The sequence below is a fragment of the Abrus precatorius genome, unplaced genomic scaffold (assembly GCF_003935025.1).
Source record: "Abrus precatorius isolate BTA unplaced genomic scaffold, Abrus_2018 Scaffold8, whole genome shotgun sequence".
NCBI classification, from domain to species: Eukaryota; Viridiplantae; Streptophyta; class Magnoliopsida; order Fabales; family Fabaceae; genus Abrus; species Abrus precatorius.
The window spans coordinates 23683263-23704825 of record NW_020874428.1 but is presented as its reverse complement, the minus strand read 5'-3'; the positions used below and the strand labels follow the sequence as shown (position 1 = coordinate 23704825).

At 31.2% G+C, this 21563-nt stretch overlaps 2 protein-coding genes and 1 pseudogene across 3 annotated transcripts; all 3 read left to right on the top strand.

Moving 5' to 3' along the window:
• Window positions 1–6627: 6627 nt before the first annotated feature.
• On the top strand, window positions 6628–8436 carry LOC113847405 (probable aquaporin PIP-type 7a). 2 transcript variants are annotated; one of them, XM_027476500.1, is made up of 4 exons: window positions 6628–7094; window positions 7188–7486; window positions 7662–7802; window positions 8024–8156. In XM_027476500.1, exons 1-4 carry the CDS (start codon window positions 6758–6760, stop codon window positions 8114–8116), a joined length of 870 nt encoding a protein of 289 aa, XP_027332301.1. In that variant the 5' UTR covers window positions 6628–6757; the 3' UTR covers window positions 8117–8156. The 2 variants fall into 2 exon arrangements, with proteins under 2 accessions (XP_027332301.1, XP_027332300.1); XM_027476499.1 differs by having other exon boundaries at window positions 6725–7094; window positions 7662–7806; window positions 8024–8436.
• A 3605-nt stretch (window positions 8437–12041) lies between these two features.
• LOC113847554 lies at window positions 12042–15056 on the top strand (annotated as a pseudogene).
• Window positions 15057–20513: 5457 nt separating this feature from the next.
• On the top strand, window positions 20514–21376 carry LOC113848424 (WUSCHEL-related homeobox 7-like). Its single transcript, XM_027477931.1, has 2 exons — window positions 20514–20850; window positions 21177–21376. Exons 1-2 carry the CDS (start codon window positions 20514–20516, stop codon window positions 21374–21376), a joined length of 537 nt encoding a protein of 178 aa, XP_027333732.1.
• Window positions 21377–21563: the final 187 nt, after the last annotated feature.

The following is a 21563-nucleotide window of genomic DNA, read 5'->3' as shown; positions in this document are numbered from 1 at the left end:
CCATTCTCATGCTTTTAACACAATCTTTTCATTTATTTAAATTTATACAGGTAAAACAATTGTTATTGAAAATCATTAAATATTTAAATTTAATTTAATAAATATAAAAGTATATTAAGTATTTTATTTTTTAACAAAAATTAATTTTTTAAGGCCTCCAAATAACTGTCGTTTGAAGCATTAATTTTTGGGGGAGAATTAAAAAATGGAATGAGCAACGAAGAGCGAAGGGTTGAACGAGAGAGGGCTTAGGCATATTGAACCAGCAAGAGGGTACGGTTGGTCGCCACCGTCACTCCGTACCTCAACTTTGACGGCTTCATCGCGCTTAAAACCGCGTCCATTTCCCTCCGATTATTTGTTCACATTAATATTATTTTCTTTTTTTAATTGAACTTGCTGAGTTACGCTTAAAATTCAGTTTCAAATCAAGGTTTAATTTCATTTTTCATTTGGACTTGTCTTTTGTCCACCATCTGATGGACATAATTGCCCTTAACTGTTTTGTAGCTGTGTAAATAGATCCTTTTCCTTCTTGTTCTTTCTAAATATTTTGCAACATCTAAATATATCAGGGCCATTTCAATTTACTTTTCCGTTTGGAGAAAATATGAAAAATAGGAGCTATTTTAGGGAACCTTTATCATATAACATCCTCATTAAATGATTCTGTTTAATTATATAGAAATTTGCTCAGTTAGTAATACTTTCCCTTAATACTTCACTTGTCCAATAAAATACTCTTGTATATAATATATAAATTAATTGATATTAAGAAAATGTGTTTTTTTTTTTTGTTGGGCCGTGGTGGAGCCGACAGGAGAATAACAAGACTTGGCATCCCAACCAAATTTGTCGTTCGGAGCCCAAAAGTAAGCGCGGAACTAGGCTGGTTACATTGTTTCCAATGGTATGACCAAAAAACAATATTCGGTTCCAATAGTGCAAGCCAATTTAGTTTCATTGATTGAGTTTCGTTATTATTGGCTCGTTGATACCGTTAAAAAAATTGAAAATTAAAATTTCTTAATTTTTATTTAAGATTAATTATGCATTAAAATTTATCAAATGACGGTTGTTTTATGCATTAAAAAATGTTATAACTACTTATATATAAAATTTTGATAAATAATTGTGCAACTCAAAATTTAAAAGAATAAAATGAGATTTTTGATGAGTTAATGTTAGACCTAAGTTTGGACATTAATTTAACCTAAGATCATGAATAGTAAACCTTGCATCTTTTAAATCTAACATGTTATTTTTTTTTTCATTAAGTTGCTAAATAAAACACTAATTGAATATTCATATATTAACTAAAAATTGGATTTTAAAAAATACTAAATTTTAAAATCTTCCACAAGACACAGACAGCTTAATTATACTTTTTTTTTTCACGGTAAAAGTATTATTTTGAAAATTGACGTTTACGAAAGATAAAATTATACTTTTGATCTTTTAATTAAACTTTTTTTTAGCTCGAATCCTTTTACATAAAATAAAAATAATTAATTCTCTAACTTAAATGCATTTTGAACATGAAATTTCTTATTAACCACGTTATCAAGTTTTTAATTGGGAAGCAGGAGAAGGATAAAGAAGAGAAAAATAAGCAAAATAAAAGTAATGAACGGTCATGTGTGAATAATATTTAACAGGAGACTGAAAATGTTAATAAGATTTAATATTTTTAATAAAAATATTTTTTTTACGAACAAAATTATATTTTTAAAAATCAGGAAATCAAAGAAAAAAATTAGAAAAATAAAAACATATTTTTACTTTTAAGAATTAATAAGTTGTCTTTGATATCAAAATGTGTGTTAATAGGTTGAAAGAATTTAAGGGTGGCAAGGGAACTAAACAAGTATAAATAGAGGCTGAGATTCTCTGCATTTTTTTATCAATTGCACTCTGTAATTAGTGTTATTTTTGCATTTTTATTTAAACAAAAATTTATCACTTGAACAAAAGTAAAAAAATAATTAACTAGGGGCACATTTACTGCAGAAAATCCTGATCAATCTATATAAATATTAGGTATTTTTGGCAAAATTTTGTTCCGTATTTGTTCATATACTCGCATCAGTATAGTAAATTTTAAAAAATTTATGTTATTGAGAGTATCGACAACAATCTATCAATATTTTTTGAAAAAAAAACAAAGCTTATATATAAAATTATTATTGAAAAATATTAAATTATAATAAAAAACAATATTTTATTTTGTCAGTAACAATACAATATAAACTCAACCACACGTCTAAAAGACACCATAAAATAACAAAGTTAGAATCATTTTTATACATGTAAGAATATTTTAATAATTTTGAAGAAAAATATGAGTTCTGTGCACACAAATACTACAGTACCTGCTCGTTTCATTAATAGATGAACAGATAAAATAAATACGCAAGTGTTTATACATAAAAATATTTTTTACACATAACAAAATTTTACCTATAAATATTAACAAGAACGAATAATTTTGTCATCTTTGCATATTACTTAGTTAAAAAAATTATAAATGTCAAATGAGGTTTTTTTAAGAAATTGCGATTCTAAAGAATTTGAAGTGTATTTTTATTCATGCACGACACTTATTTAAATTCTTTTAGTATGAACTTTAAATGAAAACAACTCTTCTAAAGTCTTTGCATGCATAACTATTTTTAATTTCATTTCCTCCAACTAGTATCTTTAGTTGTTTAAGATGATATATCATTTTTACACCTTCCATTATATTGTAATTCAATTAATAACCGGTATTCTAATTGTATTAGCCGATGAAAACTGAATAAAATACGGTTAAAGATATAAAAACTAAACTAAAAATGGGGGATATATTTAAACATTAAGAATGTGTGTTGTTATTTCAATTATCGAATAAGTGAATAGTTGAAAATGAATTACAATGAATGGTTTTTTTAAATAAAGCTAAACTAAACAAGACACCATAAGTGGGTGGAAAAGTAAATCTTACCCAAATCCAATACCTCCCAAAAAAGAAAGGAAACAAAAACAGAACAAAAGGGAACATATACGAAAACAATTGCTAAAATTCACTCAGCGAATAATCTATCATGGAAAAGACGAAGAGTGGGCCTTTCGGGAAAATGCTACAATGGAAAATAGAGTAAGCCTATGACCTAAGTAACAAAAATAACAAGAAAAATAATAATAGGAATAATAAATTAATAATATTACACCGTCAAGTGCAAGGAAATACTTTTTCTTTTGCTTCCAATCAAAGGTACAGTGATTGAAACCATTAACTAAGCAACTTTAAAATGAACCTAATCCTTTCCTCCCAAATAGATAGAGCTGCACAAAAGTATACTTACCTAGAGCTTTTCTTTCTTTATCCTGAACCCTCGATTCTCGCACAGTTCGTAAGCAGGATTTGGAATTTTATAAAATTGGAATGCAAATTAGCTCACTAATTAAGCATATTAAAATTTTTGACAGGACATACGAGTATGTGGCTTATGAACATGAACCTTGTGGCCCTAATTTCGTTGACGGTCTGGAGCTAATAATTTAACGTGCTTTGAGGATAATAATAATAATATAATGCAGCCCAAGAGGCAGGAGAGAGATAATCTGTGGTATGCTTCTCTTAAAATGAAAAAGACAGCTATTTGTGACCACAGAAATCCATTACTTTGTGAACAACATATTATTGTCAAAATAGTGACACGGTAACCACTTAATACGAGAGGTTTCTAAGATTTCAAATTTAATATATATCGTGATAAATCTCCCCAAGATTATAAATTAATATCTACAGCGTCATCTGGAATCGATCAGATAGGTTAGAAGAAATTTCAAATTAGTTATGTTATTGAAGGGATAAATATACTAATTCATGGCGTATTGATTTAATTACAATTAAATTACAATTAAACAACTAATATATATCACGTAAAGGAAAATAATAAAAGTATAGCTAATATGTTAGTACGCAAGCCTCGTACACGAGTCTTTAGAACCAAAGAGTATTCTTGTTAAATAAATTTTCTATAAGATAATTCACATTAGTTTATAATTGATTTTGAGCTGATTCAACTGGCACTCCACCCAATTCGCTGCTTAAATGATTTTGAGCTAACATGATTTTTTTTTCTGTCAATGATTAAAAAAGCTGAGCAATTTAAGACTTGGGGTGTGTTTGGCTTGATTTTTTTTTTTATTTTTTCCTTTCAAAAGTAAAATATTTTCGAATTAATATTTTTTATAGAAAAACAATTTTTTAACAATTTTTTCTGACATTTTATTTTAAGAAACAAAGAAAATAAGAAAATGAACTAAATGTTTTTTTTTCCAACAGTTGTGACAATCGTTTGATATTATTCTTAATCGATAGGAATTTTGTTATCAATACTAGTATTAGTATAAATTACAAAATGGTAGTTAATTATCAATCGTTTGACCACAATATTGCCAATAACAATCATATATCACGTGACTTTCATTTCAAATATAATGAAAAAAGTTTCCCCCTCGGTAAATACATGTATAAAACTTCCAAACAGTAACTGATAAGAAAAATTATTCTTCACTTGAAAACATCATAGTGAATTCAACGAATAATATGATCACTGATTAAACCTAAAAGAGTTATTATATTCATATAATTAAATTATATAACATTTTTTTTTTGTTTTTTCTATTGTATCACACATCTTATCTCATATATATTTTTTATCTCCTTGTCTATCTTATTTAGGAAAATAAAATGTATAAAAATGATGCATGAATATAATTTCCCAACATTAAAATTAATATAGCTTTGTTTTCCCCCTTTTATTTCAGGTTAAAATAAAATGTCCCAAAATCAATGAGAAGAAACCGAACTTTAACGAGGAAATGAACATTATACGAATAGCCAAAAGATGTACCAGACCTACACATTCTTAATTCGAAGCCACGAGACAGAGAAACAAAGGGAAGAAGAGGGCCCTGACACCCAAAATCTGTCTGGAGCTGATGCGTCCCTAACCTGTGGCTTTTGCCAGAGTAGAATGACAAATAAAAATTCCAAAAGATTCCAAAATTTGTTGCTCACAATTCAAAAATCAAATTGATCAAGAACCGTTCCTTTTATTAATGTTATCTTGACAAGTCATTGAGACTAATCAAGGTACTAAACTAATGCATATTAGGTAATGCGAATAATATAATAACGCTCTCAGAGCATTAATATTGTTTATTTTGCTTTTTTACTAACGACTTTTGTATCTCTACGCTAAAGAAATTTGAGCTGCCATTATCCAACTTAAAAAATAAATAAAAGCTACAGTTATAATAATGGCCTCTTATCAGTATGCAGACTTGATCATTGTCTCATCCACGAAATAGAAACAAAATATACAAAAAGAGAGGAAAATGAGTATATGTACATTTAATAATGGACACGAGATTAGTTAATTGCTGACAGCCATGTGCCGACCATGTTTTTATAAATGGAATGAAAAGAAAGAAAAGTTCGAAAACAATAACGTACACAAGAACCTTGTTCATCTTCACCCGTTATTTTAGCTGAAAAAAAAAAACCTCGTTTATCCAATCATTGCATCATATGTTTCTAATCTTCAGTCTCTTGTCAATTCACCATGCTTCGTATTAACATTGGAAATTACAATGCCAACAACTCTTTTTGAGTTAAATTTTAGGAAACCTATACAGTTAACTTGAATTTATGTTCTATTACCTTTAATATTTCAAAATGACAGTTTATTATATGTATATTAAAAATTATTATTTTACATTTAGAAATGAGTGCGCCACAAAAGTTTTGGATTAGAATTCATCCCTTTTAAATTTAACTTTTTGTTTAAAATTAGAATCGTACTTGGACATCAATTCTATATAATTACAAAATAATTAGCTTGAAGTATTTGAGTATACAACCAGTAAAGATCACTCTTGTCCCCTCTACACTTCGATTGTCACGTATACCTTTACTATTTACCGCCCTAATATTTACTACAAGATAATAAAATTAACATTTAAATTAAAATCCTGATTTATATCCATTGCTTTATACAGTCTAAAATGTTTTACTTAGACATTTAAAAAATAAAAATCAAATTCCATGAAAGTATAATTAAATTTTGTGATATAAACATTGATTAAGTTGGTTAGATTGAGGAAAATTCTAAAAAAAGCACAAGAAAAGAGGGGAAAACTGTTGACACCTGGTGACGAGCAGCAGAGTGGTAGTAGGAAACTAGCAGCAGGAGCATTTGCGTGTTGGTTTCTAATTCTCGAATGGACCATGCACTATGCAATGCACAAAGTCACAGGAGTGACACGTGTAACTTGGGAAGCGCGAGTTGAAGGGATTTTTGAAAGAGCATGACAACGTGCACCGCCCAGCAGCAAGGCGATAGAAAGAGCACGTGGAATTTGGTCCCTGCAACCGTTAATCCAATTTACCCTTCTCTGATGGAAACTACAGTAATCCACGTTCCAGTGCTGCGCGGAACATGGTCGGTCTCGCTAGGAGTGGTTGGAATCACGCCAGCTAGGACCGACCTCCCTATTCATGATTGGTCCCTATCAACAAAACATTAAAAAAAATCAACAAATTACGCAGAACGGGACCCACCACACCTCACCCTCACTTCCATTAACTCCAACTCATTCTGATTATAAATCCGCATCTTCGTCCTTACTCACTCACTCATTCATTCACCTCACTGACACGAGAGAGAGAGAGAGAGAGAGAGAGAGAGAGAACAGAACCCGAGACATGGAGGGGAAGGAGCAAGATGTTTCGTTGGGAGCCAACAAGTTCCCGGAGAGGCAGCCGATTGGAACGGCGGCGCAGAGCCAAGACGAGGGGAAGGACTACCAAGAACCACCACCCGCGCCGCTGTTTGAGCCGTCCGAGCTGACATCATGGTCGTTCTACAGAGCTGGGATAGCAGAGTTCGTGGCCACTTTTCTGTTCCTTTACATCACCATCTTGACCGTTATGGGCGTCAGCAGGTCCCCATCCAAGTGCCAATCTGTTGGTATTCAAGGAATCGCTTGGGCTTTCGGTGGCATGATCTTCGCCCTTGTTTACTGCACCGCTGGCATCTCAGGTCCCTCTCTGTTCCTAATTTTTTTCTCCAAAAGAAAAAAACACCAAAATTACTGAAATTGAAACAACTTGTGTGTTTGTGTTTGTGATGCAGGAGGTCACATAAACCCGGCGGTGACGTTCGGGCTGTTCTTGGCGAGGAAATTGTCGTTGACTAGAGCGCTGTTCTACATGGTGATGCAGGTGTTGGGTGCTATCTGTGGCGCTGGTGTGGTGAAGGGTTTCGAGGGAAAAACTAGGTACGGTTTGAACAATGGTGGTGCCAACTTTGTTAACCCTGGTTATACCAAAGGTGATGGCCTTGGTGCTGAGATTGTTGGTACCTTTATTCTTGTCTACACCGTCTTCTCCGCCACAGATGCCAAGCGTAACGCCAGAGACTCTCACGTCCCTGTAAGTTCCCCCTTCCTCTTTTTGCTTTTCTTTTACATATCGAGAATTAGAATATTAGATCATTTCTATCATAAATTAAAATTTTTACTACATATACTTGTTACTAACAAATTTGAAAAGTTAAATTCGAATGTTTCATGAACTTAGTAATGGTGTGATTTGTTTGCATGAGTAGATTTTGGCACCCTTGCCTATTGGGTTCGCTGTGTTCTTGGTGCACTTGGCTACCATCCCTATCACCGGAACTGGTATCAACCCTGCTCGCAGTCTTGGCGCCGCTATCATCTTCAACAAACACCTCGGTTGGCATGAACACGTACGTAAAAAATTATTAATTAATTCCCCTTTTACAATATTTTGTTTATTTTTCTTTGTTATGTCGCTGGTCTTATCTTCTATTTTTATTGTATTATAAATTCGTTATATAAATAGGATTACTCTCTACAAAATAGAATAATTGTCTGATTGTAGAATTTTCGGGAGAGTGAGCCAGAACCGTGTGATTCTGATGCTAATTGAATATCATTATTTGTGCAGTGGATCTTCTGGGTGGGACCATTCATTGGCGCTGCTCTTGCGGCTCTCTACCATCAAGTTGTGATCCGTGCCATTCCCTTCAAGTCCAAGTGATCGAATCAAACGGTTCGTGATCAATCAAGTTGGAGGGAAGCAAAACAAAAGAACAAAACAAAACCAAGCCATGTTTGTGGGTTTCATTTCATCATCATGATCTGTTTATCTTTTCGGGTTTTTTTCTCCTTTTTTATTTTTAAAGTAATGTATGTAAAGGTGGATGTAAAATTATGATGATTATTAGGTGGTGCATGTGTCGCGTCATGGGCATAGTTATCCTCTACTTTTAAGTTGGAACAGGGCCCAGCTCATGTGTGATGTACGGCTGTGATTGTGTATTTTGCCAAATCAAAAATAACACCCGAGTCATTTATGCATCTTTTTTATTTATACAATTATCTTTGGATCCCATTCTGTCCTCACTGGAATTTTTGTCCTCTTCCCCAGAGGATATACCAAGGTTCGGTTTCTTTATCCACGCCTGTGCTCGTTATCCCTTGTTATGGATATTGAAATCCGGGTAGTAGTGACCTTGAGACTTGAAAAGAGTGGGGTTGGGTGGGTGGGTAGTGATGTTTACCTAACCTGGGACCACATCCTTCTTCAATAATGCACATCCTCTAGCGTTGTCCATTTAACAATGATTTGTGATCATAGCTTCGAGAAAAACCATACACTATTTTATAAATTTGTCCTTAATTAATATAATGAGGATAAGCTTCATTTTGTATATGGATTGAAGTTTCCTTCTAATTATTTACTTCCTTAGAATCCTTCAATAACAGAGACGGCACTCGTGGGGTGGGTAATTAAGGAGAAAGTCTTAGCAACTTGACATGTATACCCTCGTTCCTGATTTTTTTTCCCCTAGTGAATTTTCAAATTTTAAAGTTTATCAGATGCCAACTAATATAAGTGATTTATGCTTTGCCAAATAAACGTGACTCGTCAGTGATGTTTTTGTGCCATTGATACTGTCAAATTCAAAAGCAAACATGCGTTAAAGAGTTGTGCCATTGGATCGTAATTTTTCCCACAAGTTAAATTTCAGCTAAGATCTAATGATACGCGTTAATAGTTTATTGTGAAGCATTCTTTAAATTTGACCAAAAAAACATTCTTTAAATAATGCACATTAGAATTAGCGTAAACAAAAGGGACCCAAACCATTGTCTAATCCTTAAAACCAATGCTCAGTTTGGTGGGAGAGAAATGTAGGGAATAGAAGTGACAATCGACGACCAAAAATTTGGAAAAGAAGTGACACAATCTAACCGCTTTCACTAAGAAAAAGGCATAAGGTCCATATATTAAAACAACACGCATAATTAGAACTACTGTGTTCTTTGCGCTTCGCATGTAAATCGACTGAATACCAATTTAACTTTGGAAAACATAAGACTGTCATAGGACTAAGCTCTATATATTAGAATATATCTTATCATCCGTTCTTTTCTTGTATAATTGATAGTTTGTTTTTAATAAATTATTTACATTCATCAGTAGCCCACTTTAAGTTTTTTTCAATCAATGCATAAACTTAAGTATTTGATTTAATTTATTTTAATTTTTACTTGAAATTTTTAAAAAATAAGCAATTATTTCTAAAAAATAATCCATAACAAACATGTATTCAATATGTTAGCAAATGTCATAAAATAAATAATGACGAGTCATTAGACACCAGCTAGAATAATTTTCTAAATTTAGTAATTACATCAATAAAGCCTTTATCTCCATGGATCACAAAATATTAATTTTAATTATCAGATATAAATGATTTTTTCATTAATATTAATAATTTCCACAAGAGTATTGGAACAATGTTAAAAGTAAAAATAAAAAATATATTAGAAGTCATGGTAAAATTATATTAATAATATTTAAGGATATTAGTTAGCATTTATTTATAGACATATATTAACACAACATAGAGGAAAGAAGAAGAAAGCTGACTCCAGTGGACTAAATCTCAAATAGCTTTGAAATAAGTAGTAATTCAAGCTTTTTAAATACAATTTCTCATCCCCAAAATAACACTGCAACTAGAAAGAGGATAAGATGTATTCTCCCAGTAGGAAATTCAACACCCACCTCACTCCTCACTCCTCACTCCTCGTTCCAACCTCTTTTCGCAGCTGTCTTCTTTTGTTTTCTAGTTTCTTTAGCTTATGTTGATGTTTGTGCAGTCTGGATTTTGTTCCCTTGTGTGTCTTTCAGATTTAACTGTTTTCCTCCAAGAACCATCAAACCTTATTTCCTGTATTCTTTTGTCATTATTCTGTTTCGTCGTATTGCAAGAATGATTATACCTGGTTTTGCTCATAACAATTAAAGTAGCATAGGTGCCACCTCACATATTTGCACATAACCCAAAATCTGGAAGTGGTAACAAGTTGGTTTAATATATTGATATAGGGAATGGTTCATTTTCACATTCCAAGGTGGTGATCAGTTGTTATAATTGAAAACTTGTGTAAAGTATGAATAAGGTATAACTACTTGATTCCGGGTAGAAAATTATACACAATTTGTTAAGGCAGGCTTTATAATTGCTTATTTGAATAACTTGATTTATTTGGATACTCTGATTTTAATAAAAAGTGCAAGATAGTGATGATCACGTGTTATGAAAGAGACAAATACAAATTGTATTTATGCCTAAGACGACGAACCCGTCTACATATAACAATGACTATATATATATTTGCATAAAAAATGTTTTGTTTCTAATAAGATGATGACATGGCATTGTCCTGTTGTCAAGAAAAAAAATTACATATATAAATTCTTGTCGATGGTAAAATATATAATTTCCTTTTTCTTACGAGATATACTAAAGCTGCTCTTCTTTTGGTTTGTTTGTACGTATGAAGTCTAATGCTAACACCATAACTTTCATGTTTAAACACGGTTTTATTAAATTTCTAAACACACCTAATCTAGAAAATGCGATTGCTTTCAGCCTCTAAATTCTCATGGAATAGATCTTTTCCTGTTAGATTGATTATCACGTTAATTTTATGTGCAAAATTAAGTGTTTATATTTATTTACAGATATCAAATACTGTTCCTATAAATAAATAAATTATTATAAATTAGATAAAAAAAATTTTCTTCATATTATTAGTTTCGTTTATTTGTTAATTTTACTATTTTTTAATTTCTCACGTATAGTATTCACATATCACTTTTAATATTTTTATGTTATAAAAATTTCATGTTAGTAATTTGACTAAAAAAAAATTGTTAGATTCAGAGACAATCTATATTGATATGATATGTCATATATAAAAAAAAAAGCTTGAATCAATTATGATTGTAATTATCTTAAATTTAATTTATTTAAAACATATATTTAAATTATTATATACTATTATCTAAAATATATTAATATTTAAATTTTGAATTAAATTAAATTTTATTTTATATTTGAAGTGATTTTGTGATGTTTATTCTAAATTTTTGCCAGAAATTCTGTTTTTGCCCCTTGCCAACAATTGACATAGTTTTTCACCGTTAATAATCTGTTTTGGATTTCCTAGGTTATTATTTATCATATTTATTTTTATTCGTATTTTAAATATTTATTAACTTTAATCTCATTCTTTATTTTTATCACATGTATTATATATATATATATATACACACACACACACAGAAAATGCAAAATTATGTTTTTCTTAAAAGACTACATCAGCAGTAGGAACTAGATTGAAAATTCTAAAAAAATATAGAGACGAAAATAATAAAATAAATTTATTCAAAAAGACTTATAAAAAATAACTTGTAGAAAAAAACAAAAAATCAACTAAAATATAAAAACTAAAAATATATTTACTTTATTTGAACTCTACGCCTCCTACTGATTCTTTCCAACAAAAACTGTTTGTTGGTCCAGTATAAGGGTGGGATATTTCTTTTAACAAAATGAAAACTTAAAAATCCTTGACCCTACAAAAAAACAAAAAAACACAAACAATTGAGAGTGCATCTTTGGACCTAATTTGGCCCATGGCCAAGATCCAGCGTTGATGACCCATTGGAATGGATCCTCGGAGCTCTCTGACTCTTACTCACACACGCCGTGCTTGGTTGTCGCTGAATGTAAGCTCCTAGCATGGCGGCGAGGGAACGGACAGTGTTACAGTTATCATCTTCGCAGAGTTTCAGAGCGAAGGTGCATCCTCTCGTTGTCTTCAACATCTGCGATTGCTATGTTCGACGCCCGACCAAGCGGAGCGCGTCATCGGAACACTCCTCGGCTCCGTTCTTCCCGACGGAACGGTCGTTGTTCGTAGTTCCTACGCTGTTTCGCACAGCGAGTCTGTCGACCAGGTCATGCATCTCCTTAGGTTTATTTTTATGTTAATTATTTTTTAAATTCTGGATTTGTTTCTACGATTTTATGAATGATTTTTGCTTGTACAAGCCCATTCATTATTTGAAACTAAACTAGAACTCGACTTATTCTATTTTTGGAGTTTGCTTAAGACTTCTATTGCTGGTACTTTGTTGTGGCATCCATTGCTTCTGAAAATCAACTGAATTACATTCTTCTTCTGTAACTTTCTAAAATGGGAAAAATCTGATATAATTTTCACTTTTTTTTACAGGTTGCTTTGGATATTGAGTATCACCAGAGTATGTTAATATCCCACAAGAAAGTGAATCCAAAGGAAGTTATAGTTGGATGGTTAGTCCAGTTATTTCAAACTTCATTTTTTGTTATTCTCTTTTTGAAGTTTTAATTTAGTTAGTATTTCAAAGTTCTATATATTTTATTCACAATGGTGTGTCAATATAATATTTCCCATGGGTGCTCTTGTTTGTTAAGCATGATGCGTTTGTGTGAAGTGGGATTCTAGAACATTTCCTCAATGCATGGGTTCAGGGTGTCCTAGCGGTTTTAGCTAATAATTTTGTTCATTGGAATTCACCAATTGATATGCCAAGGGACTGAGAGCTCATTTAATCTGATATAATTTTTCCTCTCTTTCTTTTTTACTTTTATGTTCTTTGGAGGGTGTCCCATATTCAGTTTCTGTATCTCCGTTTTGTGCAAAATAGGCAAGGCTAACTTTGTTTACTGCATGTGCATGCAGGTATTCAACTGGTCATGGAATAACTGGTGGTAGTGCATTAATCCATGAATTTTATTCTAGAGAAGTACCCAGTCCCCTATACATTTGACTGTTAATACAGGATTCACAAAAGGAGAGGGTACCATAAAAGCCTATGTTTCAAAAAATTTATCTCTTGGAGATCGTCAAATTGCTGCACAGTTTCAAGAAATTCCTTTGGACCTTTGTATAGTTGAAGCTGAGCGCATTGGATGTATGTATTATTGGAGTTCATCTTTATTATATTTCAGTTTCCTTTATAACGGATTCTTTTTTCTTTCTTGTGTAAAATACTTGCAAAACATTATGTTTTTTGTTTCATCAAATGATGAATGCATCTATAGAGATAAGTGCTTCAAGTTTCCCTTTTCTTTATCAATAACTGACATTGCTCATGTGAATATGCAATTTGCTGTTCAATTTTGAATTTTTCCATTTAAAGGAAGAATGATACAAGAGGCATTGGGGGATCTCAAGATAGCTTAGTGATGCTGTTCTGTCTTTCTTAGCTGCCACTTAGAAAGCCTAGTGATGCTACCTTACCTTTCATAATACAAATTCTCACTAGTTAGACTAGTTTGTCTGAGGTTTCAATTGCTGATTTCTTTAAAGGGTAATATGTTTTTTCAAACTGTTTTCTTTACATATCTTACGTGCCCAATCTGGGTCGTTTTCATGGAAGTTCCCAGTAGCTATTCAGAATGTAGTTGTTAAAGATCTTGTCATTTGTTGCGACTTGATCATGACTAAAAAGTGATCTGTATTCTTATTTGTATTTGTGAATACTGGTATATATGAGTTTATGAAGTAATGTGTTTAGATGGGTTCTAAGTCCTTAGACCAGTTTTTGATGATTATTTTTGGTTGAAGTAAAGGAGCTTTTGTGGCAATATGCAATATTTGTTATACTTTGGTGCATTTGGATGAAGCGTAGCTCTGACAATTTTCAGAATAATATCTCTTCAGATATACAATTGCTTTCTGACAAGTTTAGGTGTTCGACAGACTTACAAAGTAGGGGGTCTTTTCAAAGGGGATTGGGTAGCTTTGTTACTTTGACGTCTTTAGCTCCTTAATTTTTTCCTTTTCTTTCAGGAGTATTTCTTTTCCTCTTTCTCTGTGTTAATAATTTTCTTCTCTTAACATTAGTGTTTTATCAATATATATTTTGGTTTTTTTCCTTTCTTTTTGAATCTAATTTAATTTATAAACTTATCTTTGTGATAAACAAGAAATATTCTTTGGCTTGAATGATTAGAAGCTTGATCATATGTTAATTCTGGTGATGACAGTTGATCCTCTGAAGGCAACTGCTGTTGACAAAATACCCTCTGATTTAGAAGGAATGGAAGCAACAATGGGACATCTATTAGCGTTGATTGATGACATCTACAAATATGTTGATGGTGTTGTGGTATGCCGGCAATGTCTTCCCTATTCATTCTCGTCATTTATGTTTTTGGACTGTATTCAACCTTTTTTCTTTCATTTCAGGAAGGGCGTATTGATACAGATAATAAAATTGGGAGATCTATATCGAATGCTGTAGGTTCCCTTTCCAAATTGCCCTCATCAGCTTTTGATAAGCTCGTGAATGATAGCTTGCAGGTAAGATTAGGTTTTGGTCATATTTTATGGTCACTAAATCAAATGTGGGGGCATTTGTTTGGTTCAACAATTATGAAAATATTTCTTTTGGCCTCCAAACCAGTTTTTTACTATTTATTGGTTTATAAATATATCTTCTAATGTTTTTTGGGATGACGAGTGTTTCGTCTTTTTAGGATCACTTGCTCTTGCTCTATTTATTAAGCATCACAAGGACACAGTTTAACCTGGCCCAAAAATTGAATACGGCTGCTCAGATTTTGTGATTCTGGTTGTCCATGAACAAATGCAATTTTGCTTATGGAAGTGTTACCTTTGTGTGATATTTCCCAAAACTTGGAGTATTAGCATTTTATAATTTTTAAATTGGTAAATGTTGGGCTTAATTTTGCATAGGTTGGTTCTTGTCTGTGGTCGCTATGCAGTGGTCCACTTGTCATGTAATCTGTAGTCTTCAAGAAGATAGTGGAATCCTTTGCTTTGCCGCATATGTAGTTGTTTAATGCTTTATATATCGTTGTACTATTTATAGTTCTTTAACAAGGATCGATTAGGAACTATGGTCTTAAGAGAAATTCGGAAGCTGCTGAGTGCGACTACATCTTGGTAAGCATCATTTTCCCTTTTGAACGCAAAATGTAAGGGCGACACGAAAGTATTTATTGATTTCTGGGACAGAACCCTTGTCTTTGTTGTGAAAAGATGTTCTTATGCTTGGACAATCCCATATTTTAGATAAAACAAATAGAAATTTTTGTATAAATGTGATGTATCCGAGATGGCTGCAATAATCTTAAGTAGTGGAATGACCTTTCTTTGGTTGAAGAAACGTGCCTCTGAAACCGAACATGGATTGAGAGCATGACCCCCAAAAATTTATTGAAGTTCGGTTTTCAACTTTATACATAAAAAATTATCAAGAGCAACACGGAAATAAAGCCAAGCTTAAAAATAATTAAAAATTCTAATGAAATCAAACCATACCCCTTGTCTGCCCCTAGTTATTATGTTTTTGAATGGAAGAAATTCAATTGTTTTTCTTTATGCTAATAGAGAAAAAAAGTCAAAAGAACCATGATGAAAACAGAGAAAGAAAGTATTATTTAAATGGAAAAATAATTGTAACCTGTATCTTTAGTTCAAATTTTGATACTAATTTATATGTTGTTTCGCTTAACGCATTCAAAATCATTGAGGAGCTAAAGTAAATCAATAAGCTATGTCATGAAGCGATTTCGTCTCTATGCAATTTATCATTTTTTTTATTCAATGATTTTCAAGCAACATTTGATTTGTTTATTTTAAAGTTTTTTCACTGAAATTGGAATTGGAATTGGAACAATTTGTCGTTGCAAGGCAATCTCTTTAACGGCAAAAATTGTCAAATTTCTTGAAATTGGATTCTCATTGTAGTTTTTGCGAGTGTCATCAATTCCCCTCTTTAACTAAACAAGTAATTTTGACTTTATTAAATTGTGGGATGCATTTTATTCATAATATGTGGAGTGATAACTCTTGATTGAAAGATTAACTATTAAAATTGATGATGTCTTTCTGTTATTATCATTCGTGTTGTCTACTCATTTCTTTTAATTAGGGTATGATTTGGCTTTTTTAAACTACAAAATGTGCTTTAGAAATTTATAACTATTAATTAAAAAAATATAGTTGAGATTATGATAAATTAAATCCATTCTTTGCTTTAAAAGTGCAAGATATCTCAATACGAATGCTTTAAATAATGAAAACAAAGTTTTGCCAATAAATAAAGAAGAAAACTGATTAACATGTAATTTGGTGTCGTTGTCATTAAAAGCGGTATAGATTAGAGAATCCATGGATGGAATTATATATGTACAATCCATGATACCGTTTAACACTTATTCGGTTGTTTTAAAAGGGAAAAAATTAAATAGCAAAATTGAAACGGGGCCAGTGATTTCACTTTCAGGATTTGTAGGACCAGCAACTTCGTACTAATTAAATGGGAATTGTGCACAAATATAGAGTAAATATTCACAGAAATCACTGGTTATTGCAACTTATTTTCTCTATTTTTATTTAGTTGGAAGCATTAAAATGAGGAAAAAATTAAATATAATTATGTTAAATTACTTTTATATTATTTGAATAATATGGTAAATAGGGTTATAGGTGAACAGCCATGTTTTTTCCCGTTGTGATTTTCTCTTAAGTTATTTTTAGTCCTATGTGATTTTTTATTTTATTTCTTCTCTATTTTCTTTTCCTCAATTAATGTTTTTCTTTCATCTATTTTCTTTACTGCCATGTTACCCCCAATCAATCAAAGCTTAAAGCATGGAAGACAGGAAAGTCAAAAGTGAGTGAGTTCTAATTAGCCAATTAAGCTGTACGTACTTCCATAGTTTCTTTCACCTTTTAATCCAATATATTAACCTAACTTGCCTTCACAAAAACTATGCTCTCTTTTTTTCCTGAGGGTATTTCCAAGATTCCCACTAGCCCGAGACACTGTGACATCACAATATTCACATTATAGAAGTGGGCGAAGCAACCTCTCCCAGTTATGGACAGTGTTGGTAAGACGGAATGTTTGACTCCTGTTAATGCTAATCTGTCTTTTTTGTCTTAACTCAAATGCACATCCACATTGGAAGGATTGTATACATTGTCTTGTTAATTAGTAATCCAACACACTTTTTTATTATTAATTCAAAGAAGGAACGGGGGTGCAAGTGTAACTGCAATCTCATGATGCCAAGTACCAATGTTTTTATAACGTTGTCCGCATATTCGGTAGTTGTTATCGTAAAAGCACCGACAAAAGTGGCGGAGACAAGAAAGTAAAAGACACCGATGATAAGGAGACGGATGGCGGCGTCCTTCTATTTCTAGCTTTCCACTTCTTAAATTATTCCCCATCCTAACCCTAATAAAACCTAACGCTTTCCACTCCTTATATACGTGCATGAAGCTAGCTAGCTAAAAGCAAGTCGCTTTCAACAATCTTAAATTTACCTCAAAATTAGGATTTGATTTTGTTAACTTGGCTACTAGAGGTAAGTTTGAATATTTTTAAATAATTTTTTTATTAAAAATATATATTTATTGCATTAAAATTATAAAAATATAATAAATATTTTTTAATAAAATTTTATTATTATTAGTTATTTATTCTCTTTCCTTAAAATTATTAATATACCGAAGAAATCTTGTATGTTTGATAGATTCTGTTGGTTTTAACTTGTATATAAGTTAGGCTGGATTTATGCTTCTATTCAATAACCAAGCGAACTAAACGAAGCGAAAAATTTCATTTATGTATACGTAATGTTCAAATAAATAAATATTTAAAATCAAAGTTAGATGTTGCTAAATGGGTTGCTCCAAGGCTTGTTTGTATAAAAATGGGGAAATTATAGTTCTTAGGTGGCTAGCTGGCAAACAGGTACAGTCCAAAAGAGCTAGCAGTTAGAGCAGGCAAACACCTTGTGCTTGTGCCAAGTTTCAAGAGACAAAATGAGACTTATGAACAGTACAACATCCTCGGGAATTGTTGAAAGTGCGCGGAAGAATGTGGTCTCTGTCCTTTCTTCACTAGCAATCTCATATTAATAAAATAACTTTTTTATTAAAAATTATATTAATGTTTTTTTATTATTCATTATATCATGTATTTCTTGAGTCTTGTACACACATTTCCTTATTTTTCAAACAAACATGCTAATAAATTATAACGATATTTTTAAAATATATTAAAATTATATTTTTCTCATATCCTTTTTATAAAAAATAAAAACTAAATTACTAAAATTAAAATAAGTAATTAAATTAGTTATATATTTTATAAATATAAATTTTATTTTAAAAATATTCATAATATTAAACAGTGTAATTAATAATTTATATATTTAACGATATTAATAAAAAAGTTTAAAAAATTTAACATTTAATATATTTTAAATTTATTATTATTTTTATTCTGTTTTTGATAAAAAGACTGGAGAAAGTAGTTTGTTAGTATATTAATTTTAAAAGAAATTTATTATTATATGTCAATATTTATAGTTGTTAATATATTTTTTTTATTTGTAAAATAGTTTAATAAATAATAATAATGATTTTTATAATAATTTTAAAGTATAACTAATCAAAATTCTCATTCTAAAATTAGGTAAATATGCCATCACAAGTCTCAAAAGTTTCAGAAGAAAGAAAGGAGGAGGCTTGAGAACCCATTTGTAGGGCTGCAACAAAGCCAGGAGCAAATGGCGTTAATATTAGAGAGTCAAGTTGCCCCGCTCTGTGCTGTTCGGAAGTTGTCCCTCCAATCCTTTCTATTTGGTGCCTCTGTCGTCTCTAAAGTTATGCTCCCAAATCTTAAAAGAGAAGATTCCCATCAACCTTAGTCAACCTAATTCAATATATCTCTGTCAGTCTCTTACGATCACAGCCCTCCAACAGAGATCATACGATGATTAAGCGTGTAACATTGACTTACATTTCCTTGCCATTCCATTCTACTTCAAATAGTAAGTATTAGGAGCATCTCATAATGGCTATTTCTTATTTAAGTAAAAATTAAAATAAAAAAGTAAGTTTGTATTAAATTATAAGTTTACATATATTTATATCCTTTAAAGTGAAAAAAAAGGTAAAATGAGAAAGTGGGAGTTTATTTATCATTAATTTAAAGTAAATTATATTTATAAAATACTTTAATTCAAATCAATGATAAAAAAGTTATCTCATTTTTTTTATTTTATACATTTTCTCATTTAAAAAAAGTTAAATGTGTTTATACAACTTATTTTTTTATTTTCAATCTAGTTAAAATTCAATTTTAACCTAGTGAAATCTATTCTAATATATGTAACAACGTTTAACTATTCTCTATGAACTTTAGCGGACATCCGCTTCTTTTTAAAAGCGAAGTTTGGCTTAACTCACATGTCTTTATAGAATTGGATTTTAATCTGATAAGTATGCTGTCGAAGCACTAAGCATAAGAGATAAGACAATGAAAACTACACAAAAATATATAATGGCAATACGTCTAGATAACAGTATTAAATTTGGGAGTAAGTGCACCTTTACTGAAAAACACATTGCGTTGTGTCTAAGAAGAAGAACTCGAGGAAATAATTTATTTTTATAGAGGATCGTATACAATATAGTTAATATTCAATTAGTGAAACGTGTATGTTCGCTGCTCCAAGACCGAAACGATGAACATTGGCTGCTTTTGCGCATGACTTTACTTCATATTTCTTTAATAGCATGAAAAAACACCCTTCTAAATGTTGATCAAATCCACATATATCATAGAAAAAGACAAGATTTAGTGTTATTTTAGTAGATACTTTGATACTTTTTTTCTAGTAAAAACATAACAAGTGCAAGAATTCATCTATAAAAGTGTAATAAGTGTAACATGATATATTTTTATTAGAAAAAAAAATATAAGGATTTGTCCGATAAAAAAAATCCGCATATAATGGTCCCTCCCATCACCTAAATTCAAAGCAGACAGAACGTCGATTACAAGATCTGTGATCCCCACACAAAAGCAATAAAAAAATAAAAGGAAAAAAATAGAGAGAAAGATTTTGACATTAGATTATTCAGTTGGTATTATATATCTATATATATATTCACACGGATTAGGATCTTTATAGTTCAGATGAACTCAGAGCAAAAGTTTTGAGCTGAATCATTGAGAGGAATATTGGAAGCAAAAAATGAAGGAGGGTATGTCAGGCTTTTATATTAGATCAGGAAATGTGGGTGGTAATAAAAGTGGGAACACAAGTGGCACTAAGTGTGGGCGTTGGAATCCCACCACTGAACAAGTTAAACTTCTCACTGAACTCTTCAGGTCAGGGCTCCGCACCCCAAGCACTGATCAGATTCAAAAGATCTCCACTCAGCTAAGCTTTTATGGTAAGATAGAGAGCAAAAATGTGTTCTATTGGTTTCAGAACCATAAGGCTAGGGAAAGACAGAAGCGCCGTAAGGTCTCCTTTTATGAGAAGGATGTGATTCCTAGAGAAAATTTTATGAATGCTTCTACACAAAGTAAGTAGTTTTATACCTGATCAGATCATGGGGGGAATATATATATATATCTCACTTAGAAACTGTTTGGAAAAGTTTGTAAAGATAATTTATAATTTATGTAGTATTTTTCAATTTATTTTAATAATTTTTTTATATAATAAAAAACTTGTTGAATAATCGTTTAAGTAAGCTGTTACTTAAATGCATTTTAAGTGTAATTATTTTATTTTTATCAATTTTTTAAAAATAAAACTTTCTAAATATGCACTGAATGGAACCTTATTATTTAGGTTTAGATGGTCTATATATGTTTTTGACACTTTTCCTTATTGTTGATCTTGCAGAGATGTATCAAGTTTCGGAGCCAGATAGGGTGATTGAGACTCTTCAACTCTTCCCCTTAAACTCCTTTGGTGAATCAGAATCAGAGAAGCTGGAGTACTTGCATGCAGATGAATGTGGGGGTAGTAATTCAATGTTTTCATACACATTGGGAGAACAAATGGAGCACCCACCATTAGACCTGCGCTTGAACTTTGTGTAAACAAGGCATCAATCTTTTATGGGGGAGGGGAAAATATTTTGTTTTAATAAATTCATTGTTGTTATTTACTCAGTGAACTTATTAGGTTTAGCATAAAAAGAAAGCACTTAGGAGTGTATCATGGACCGTTAAAAATACAAAAATTATGTAGTTTCAAATTAATATTTACTTAGTGATCAATTTTATA

Bases quoted from the DNA above. Each gene is read 5' to 3' on its own strand.
- LOC113847405 (XM_027476499.1), top strand. From the start codon at position 6,758: ATGGAGGGGAAGGAGCAAGATGTTTCGTTGGGAGCCAACAAGTTCCCG. The intron at 7,095-7,187 runs GTCCCTCTCTGT...TTTGTGATGCAG, and splicing joins CTGCACCGCTGGCATCTCAG to GAGGTCACATAAACCCGGCG. The intron at 7,487-7,661 runs GTAAGTTCCCCC...TTGCATGAGTAG, and splicing joins CCAGAGACTCTCACGTCCCT to ATTTTGGCACCCTTGCCTAT.
- LOC113848424 (XM_027477931.1), top strand. From the start codon at position 20,514: ATGAAGGAGGGTATGTCAGGCTTTTATATTAGATCAGGAAATGTGGGT. The intron at 20,851-21,176 runs GTAAGTAGTTTT...TTGATCTTGCAG, and splicing joins TATGAATGCTTCTACACAAA to AGATGTATCAAGTTTCGGAG.